The sequence below is a fragment of the Leptinotarsa decemlineata genome, unplaced genomic scaffold (genome assembly GCF_025532065.1).
Source record: "Leptinotarsa decemlineata unplaced genomic scaffold, Ldec_3_MD MMD2_tig00026354_RagTag_RagTag, whole genome shotgun sequence".
NCBI classification, from domain to species: domain Eukaryota; kingdom Metazoa; phylum Arthropoda; class Insecta; order Coleoptera; family Chrysomelidae; genus Leptinotarsa; species Leptinotarsa decemlineata.
In genome coordinates, this window is record NW_027412702.1 from 23773493 (window position 1) to 23781918 (window position 8426).

The window sequence follows — 8426 nt, forward strand, 5'->3', positions numbered from 1 at the left end:
CTATTTTACGTACAGTTGAGAAAGGAATTTCGGTCAAATCTGATGTTGCTTGTAATAGTTTGTTTTCCTCTAAACCAATCTCGAGATGTAGATTCTTATATACATTGAAACATATACTCTCTGTGTTTCAATATTCAAATGCATCCGAATCTTATTCACTGGTATGTCTTTTTCGCATTGTTCACCATAGCTCTTTGAATCAGTACACAGGAAAAAGTATGCGTTGTTATCACACTCGTTATTACTATTAGTACTTGTCCAAGGACGTCACATTTTAAACAGATAACAAAAATTTCAAGTAATTATCACTACACCAATATCGAATTTCAACACTCAAGTCGCGACGATCAGTTCCTGAACTGAACGTTGACGACACAACGGCGATACTTATCCCCACATTATAATCGTCACCGTAACATGACTTCAAATTTAATTTCATGACTCTACAGCTAATCATCAAACTCGGTTTGATGATTAGCCAATACGAACCGCCAATTCTTCAGTCCAACTGGACTAGTTCGCAGCGGCATTATTCCTCTGTAATGGTTTTTTTGGCCTTTGAGATGCCGATAGCTTTAAGTATTCACAATAAAGGTTGCTTCGACTATACTTGAATTTCATGTATATCTGAGCTTATCAGATGTCCTTATGTCAACTGGTATCAATTTATGTAGAATGTAAGACATGAATAAATCGAATCCATCATCATTAATGCCATATATCATCACTTCAACTGATTCCAACATCTGATATTACTCTTTTAACAAAAATCAAGCCCTTACAATTCTGGTATTTCGTTCTCCTGGAGTAAGAGCTTGCAGTTGAAAGCAGACTTGGATGCTTCAAGTGTTTTCGCAAAGTAGGCAAACTGAAATAATCCCACTGAATACTTCCCGTATTCCATTTATTGTACGGCTATTTGCAGTTCTAGTATCATGAAATCTCAGCTGAGACTAAAGACATTAAATTCGTCTTCGCACACAATGTCTATACCTACCACTGAAGATGTCAGCTGCAGAAGTAGACGAAACTTTTGTTACTGCACGTACCATTCGGTCATGGCCTACTAGCCGGGATTTTCAAAATTCATGAAAGTAAACAGTAATTGATCATGTTTGGAACTAATTTGATCAATGTTCCATGAGGGTTTTAAAAACGACCACAGTTGTAGGTCTCTTGCAAAGCAACATCATATATAAAAAATAAGAATTTTGATACTTCTAACCTATAACCGGAACGATAAACTTTTCTGCATAATTTGTATCAAGGAAATCCAAAGTTCTTCTTTTTATTTTTCATCGTGATTCGAACTCTTGTGGAAAAAACCTGCATAAATCATTTCTGAAACAAACAACTCTTAATTAAAATCGATTTGCCATTATTTCCGAACCAGTTTTTCGAATCACTAATGACCAGCGAAATCAACATATCGAGGATAACACTTGAATAAACAACTTGTCACAATACAATCCAATCCACTTAACACTCATTTTATTTTTTACAGGTACTACTTCTCTGTCTGGCAACCTTGGCATCCACTAAACCCATTATGGTGTCGTTCGGCACAAATCAAGGCCCAATTATACCCAGACAACCCAAGTCGACGGCAGCTCAAGAAAGATCCGCAGTGGTTAGAGTCCCGGCACCGGTATCGGAAGATAGGGAGGATGTCCCGAACCCCAACACATACAGGCCTCCTGTACCACATCAGTACAGATCGAAGCTTTACTCCTTCAAACCCTCTGCCAACTTGATTTTAGGAACGCCAATAGATATAAAATACACCCCAGCCCTACAGAAATACAATCTCTACAGAAAACAATTCGCGAGAAGTTTCAATTCAGGAGTGGACTACACGGGTCCGCACGTATTCGAAAAACAGGACTACGAGTTCTTCGGTACGAAAACTACTCTCCAACCCTCGGAGAAATACTTCAAGCATTTGCAAGAAAGCAAAACTAACGAGGCCAACAATGTTTCCAAATATGTGCCGCAGATTGGAGTGCTCTACTCAGCTGGAGTACGGTACTACATTCCTCAGATCGTGTATGTTAATCAGGAGGAAAAAACCGGAAATCCTGAGGAAGAAAATTCAGTGTATGGGGTCGAAGATGAAAAATATTACCAGTAGACTAAACTTTAGAAACGGTTTCAACAGTCAGTGCCACAATTCATTAAATTGAACCTACTACATGGCGTTATTTGCCATAGTGTTTGTATATATGTCCTCGGTGAAGTTTTCATTAAATTTTATTTTTGATCGAATCTATCTCAAATATAAAAATCATTCAATTATAAGAGGAAAGTCGCAACTGTTCAAACGTACTGAAAAATAATTAGTGACATATTCACTAATTTATTGTGTCCCACTAACTTTATTCAACAGTTTTCCTAATATGTATTTGATTGTTGAATATTATTGAAAGTTGTACAGGGTATTTATTCATGTCGATGATTTTGTTAGCTAATTCTGAAAATTCTTGTTTATCTCGAATTATTTTTATACGTCAACTAACACCTCTGAAAGATCACGGGGTCTTTTATAATTTATATATACATGTGGGTGTGTGGGTTTTTTGATCGATGACAAAGAACACCAGAACACTTGTAAAGCATTATATTTCTTTTATTTTGAATGGTATGATATTGAAATTTGGATGGTTTTCAAAATTCATTTATCAGTTTTCGTTAAAGGCAATAATGCGAATTACGCAATGAAAAATAACCTCTTTTCCAAATCTGTTTTATCGTGGGATTGTTGTCTGATTGATTCTTCATTTCAAGAAGAAATGGAACAAAAGAAATATTCTGCTACATTGATAGTATGTTAGTAATTGTAAGAATTTTGGAAGTACACTTTGCTCCAGACACATAAAAACGAACTATTTTTTGGATCCAATGCGAGTTTTAGTACAGTCGGTTTTTCAGTCAAGTGTCTATAAGCTAAAATGTGACTCGTACTCGAATCAATAAACGTAAGCATGAAATTTTGTACTGAACGATCAACAAAAAGTTAATCATTCACCATTCACCACCCTTTAGAGTCTGCCGAATCATTAGAAGCAATGAATTTGGTTTGTAACTGTTAGCTAGCTGTTCTTATGACTACCTGCTAAGCAAATGATACGTTCTTTCGACATTTTCTCAACCTCTGCTATTTCTCTCACTTTAATTCGGCGGTCGTCTAGTACCATTTGGTGAACTATGGTGATGTTTTCGTCTATATTGTGAAAATCTGTAAATATTATCATGAAGAGTGACTAACTATGCATAACACTTCTTCAAATTATAGTTTGTTTAAAAAATGTGGAGATTGGTGTGACAAACTCATTCATAATTGTTTGATTTTTTTTGTTTAAATATTTTTTTACTATCCAGGTCCGCTTCTAATTCCAACACTATCTCCATCATGAACAGGGCCGTAGTTCATAATATTTCCTCGAATTTATTCTTCAATATCGCGTTCGAATAGTAGAAGATAAAATTGATTCCACTAGTTAGACTTGAAAACGAATCCCAATTTCGCATGTTTTCCATGAAAGAATTCATTTCAATCCGTATTACTTACTCTATGAATATTTAGAAATGTGAAATCGACCTCTTAAATACCATCCAACAGTGGAACATAATTAGGAGTCCTTTCAAATTCATGTAACCATCTAATTATCCATCTATTCGATTCAGCAGGTGATATATTGCTGTATGAAACTTATCCGGGTCAACTTCATCATTTCCCATATTTTTTCATTTTATGATAGATTCATTTTAATTACAAACATCATTAAATTCTATCTCTTTCAGTTCCTTGAAATAGTTTCTCATTGACAGATCGAACACAATCAGATTGTAGATTGAATAATTCCAACAAGAATGAATAATTGTTCTGTTACAATTATTTGTATGAACTCAGTCGAATCTGGATGGTACAGGCTGCCCTGAAAAAATATTGATATTGGGCATAATTATAAACATGTACTCACAAAATAGAAATGTGTAGATATATCAAATTATCTGCACCCTTCAACTATGAGATCAAAATTTAATTCTTCTGATTTCTTGCAGAAGCAAAAATCGCATCAAAGCGTTGACATTTCACATTGAACTGAATCTAAATAAGGTTCATATGTTCAATAACGGATTTTTTATGGAAAAGACATGCAAATCCTAAGGAATTACTCAATTATCTTGTGAGTAGTAAACAAGTTGATCAAATATGTTTATATTCAATCTAATTTTTTATATATCCTGTAGAATTTTCTCTGATCTGGACCAACTAGTTATACATATTATATGAAATTCATGACTCAGGATATCTCTTCATAAATTCACGATATTGTGATGTTTTAAAAATTACAGTCTCCATCAATTGTATCTTGCCAGAATAAGATAGTCGTAGTTTTATTAGTGAAACATCTGGAGAACATTAAGAATATATGTAGAATCTTTATTTTTCCCAAGATTTTCTTTAATATATTATGTGTGATTTACCAAGTAAGTAACAGATGAAATTGTTTATTCCTTGCACAAATTTCTGAATCACTTCTGAATGACATACTCCATCAGTATTCTAATTTGATTTCTCCCAATTTCAAAAGTTTTTCGAATTTCATTTCAGATTTATTGTGAGAATATTTAACAAAATACCAGAAAGCCTGTTCAACAAGACAAAGTCAAAATCAAATCAGTTCATGAAACAAGTATCGACACATTTCTGTATATCCATCTTTTCTTTCAATGTATCTAACTGTTTGTTGCTGAAAATCACTAAAGTAGATCGAAACACCTTGGCAGGACTATTTCTGCGTTGAAATCCTATGGAAGTTTGAAGATTTAAAGTTCTAGCCAAAAGGTGCATCTCTGTGCACTTTTTTCTCCAATACCCTAATAAAAAAGCCGGCTGTCTGAAGTCTGGAGAACGAGGAAGTCATCGTGGAGCTAAATATCGTACTAAACATTCACCATGTCCATAGCCTTTAAGAAACATCACTAGTGAAATGGGAGAATATCCACCGTATTGGAATCATCTCATAAATTATGTCATTCTCGTGATGTTATGTTATCAAAATACTTACTCCCGCAATTGACTTTCCAAAACATTGAAGTAACTATTACCATGTAATGCACTGTTTAGAGCATTTCAATTCAAAAACGTTTACTCAAGTTTGGGTGAGATAGTGTTTTGAGGGGGGGCCTGCTATAGGCTTATTCCTCTTCAGGGTTAGGATATTGTGTGTGTGTGTTGTCTTCGGTTGTCATGTGTTCAGTTTCCTCTCCCACAGTTCTGTTGGGATGGTCCGGGTCAGTTGCGGTGGTTGTTAGGCCGGGAATGAATGTTGTACGATTTCAGTTCCTTCCAGGATGTAGCTGTCCGCTATCTGATTTCCAGTGGCTACTCCTCCAAAATGTCTTGGTTCTGCTCCGACGGATTTTCCATTGCTCCCAGGAGTCTTGCTGGGGGAAGCGGAAGCTTCTTCGTAGGTATCCTTCTGGGTCCTCCACGGGGAGTCCATGGTGTTGTCAGCATCGGTGTTAATGCTGCTCATCGTTCTTGTCGCGTATCGTCCTTGAAGTTTCTTAAATTTTAGGTTGATTGGTGTAGTATTTTCTAAGTTGTATAAGGTTTGAGATGGATAGCGGTAAAGGAGGTTGTGGATGTTACGTAGGATCCTTCTCTCGGTTGTTAAGATGCGGTGGGATAGTTTCGGGGGGAGGGTACAGTAGATCGTAGTTTTGTAATCTAGAATTGGTCTGATACATATTTTGTAACTGTATAGAAGGGTTTTACTGTCGCGTCTCCCGAGCTTGCCTCTCAATAGATGCGACAGTAAAACCTTTCTAGACACTTACAAAATGTTTATCAGACCAATTCTGGATATTTTTCGTTCAAATAGCTGCAGCCTCACGCAGCTATGAATTCTGCCATTTCAAATAACATCAACAATACTGGAAAAGATATTTATGATTATAGATATTCGATAAAAAAGAAATCTTGATAAATTAGTTTAAAGAGCCAAAATTTCAGGTGCATATTCTTCATGTCCTCATTTTATTCCTTGGCTATTTGGTTTTGTTGACATCTATTCAACATATCTGAAATACAAGTTATATTCTCCAACTTGGAGTTTTTTGTTTGCACAAGATTTCACATGAGTGAAGTGATTGAAAAAAAATCATGTGGGAGTATTGGGGAATGTTCCTCAATTTGGGTTATTACAACAAATGCAAGTTTGAACAAAATAAAGTTGAGTTTGATTCATGAGTTTTTCAAATTCACTTCGAAAAGTATTCAAATTGATGTTTCAAATGTTGGGTTTTAATTTTTAGAGGGATTTGTTTCTAATCCACATATTGGCAACAGTGCCTAAATCAAGTTGAAATAATGTATACATACCTAGATATTCTACTTTAAAAAAGGAAAATTATCTTTATAAATCAACATTAAGGCAAAATATAAATTATAGTTCAATACCACCTCCACAAGCCACATAAACAACAGTTGTTTTGATATTCATTTATATAGAGGAAGATAGGTTAGGTGCACAAAATATCATAATGTGACAGAATGTCTCGGAACTCGGAACATAAGTGAACAGAACAGCACGCCTCTGAAATATGTCATCTTTGTTTGTCTTATACAGGTAACAGATTCATTGTCCTTTATTAGCTATAACCGATGTTGCCAAATGGTGAAATAGAAACGAATCCCTTTGAATGTTGAATACATTATTTCATTCCTCTTTTTTAAGTATTTAAATATTTTTTCAAAGAAAAAGGTTGAAATGATAAGTTTAAAATGCGTTGTTTTAAAGCTCTTTTATGAAAACTACTTGATTTTCGTCAGAAGGAACATTTCCCATTCAAAATATTGAAAAAATTGATTCGAAGTCATGACTTTGGATTTGTGCGGAATAATCAATTCCAAACTTTTTTGCATAACTATGATACTTTCCGAAATAAAAGTATTTTATTATTTTCTTTGTGCAACGAATAAAAAAATTCAATTTGTTACTTATGCTGTTGATCACACTGTATGCATCGATTTATGTGAAATATTCTACACGAATCCTGTAAATTTAACTGTTAATATTTTTATACTTAGTGTCATAGTTTGTATGATTCCAAACATGTATATATATGTAATAAAATTAATTTTAATAATTCATCGTTTCCTTTCTTTATTTAAATTGCTATATCAAAGATGAAAAGGAATTGTGTAACCATGTGCATATACCGTGCACCTGTGACCACTGACCCATGGTAGTAACATAAGGTTGAACTGATAGAATTAATTATTTCGCAATTATGTTTGTCGTCGGAAATTTCAGGTCCAGGGATGTGATTAAAAGGCGTGACAAGAAGCTGACATGCGAGGCTAGCTTTAAATGGACACTTCTAGGACTTATGATTACATAGAAATTATAGTAGGAAAAGACATAATTGATCAAACTTCACAGTTCTTTCAGATTTTTTTCATAACCTGAAAAATAAACAGATGCTCTCTTGATCTATATTTTCCATATTGTGGAAGGTTAGAAAAGTCAAAAAATATCAAGAAACGTAGACTCCTCCACAAATACATATAAGGCATTGAAAAAATATACATGAACAGTTTCTGTAAAATTTCAAATGTATCCTAGTCAATCATCTATTATTTTCATTCACCTCGCGCCTCAAAGCCACAAATAAATTTTAAAAAATGTTGATTTTTTAATAATAAGTACATTGGAAAATTGTCAACCTTGAATTATTCCTCTCTTCGCCGCCTCTCACCAACAAACTGAACACACTGTATGGTGAGCATATATTCCAGACAAGTGTGAAATTTGAACATCTACCTTATTTTTAAACGGTCCTCGTACACAGCTATCTAAAGAGATATTAGGAAGGTTAATTTTCTGAGATGTAAATGTTTCTAGTAGACAGTTCAACAGACAGTTGATATTCGAAAATTCAATATTTCATTTTCTCTTTCCTACCTAGTAGCTCTATATGAACCAATCAAGTTCTTTTTTCTGAGTTAGCAAAGGGAATATATTGGCATTGTCCTTGGATAAATGTTTTGCACAAAGCCAGACTGTCCCTATGGAGATGTCGAAAGATTTGGAGTTTAGGTTCTTTCTGGCTTACAGAGACAGGCTTGTCTGGCCATCAGTGGTGCCACCAGTACCACACCATCAGCGTCCAAGGAGATTCTTCTAGATCTACCTTCTCTCCACATTTTTCTGGAGAGAGAGGCTAGATGGACTGCATATAGACTTGTCTACATTGCCAATTGCACAAATCAACTTAATGCAGAGTGCAACAGACTGTTGGTAGACACTGGAAGTCATAGCATTCTGGAAATGACCTCTGACTTTATGCCTCCAACTGTCAACTACGAACTGCCTTATAAAGTACTGTTCCCAATTAGAGAAGAAGAAGAAAAT

General features: G+C 34.7%; 1 protein-coding gene across 1 annotated transcript in view; it reads left to right on the top strand.

Moving 5' to 3' along the window:
• Window positions 1-7160, top strand: part of GV1 — a 101379-nt gene extending 94219 nt beyond the window's left edge. Inside the window, exon 2 of the mRNA XM_074184030.1 lies at window positions 1505-7160. Within this exon, the coding sequence (XP_074040131.1) occupies window positions 1505-2131 (627 nt within the window). The 3' untranslated portion in view covers window positions 2132-7160. The remainder of the gene's footprint in view (window positions 1-1504) is intronic.
• The last annotated feature ends 1266 nt before the right edge of the window (window positions 7161-8426 follow it).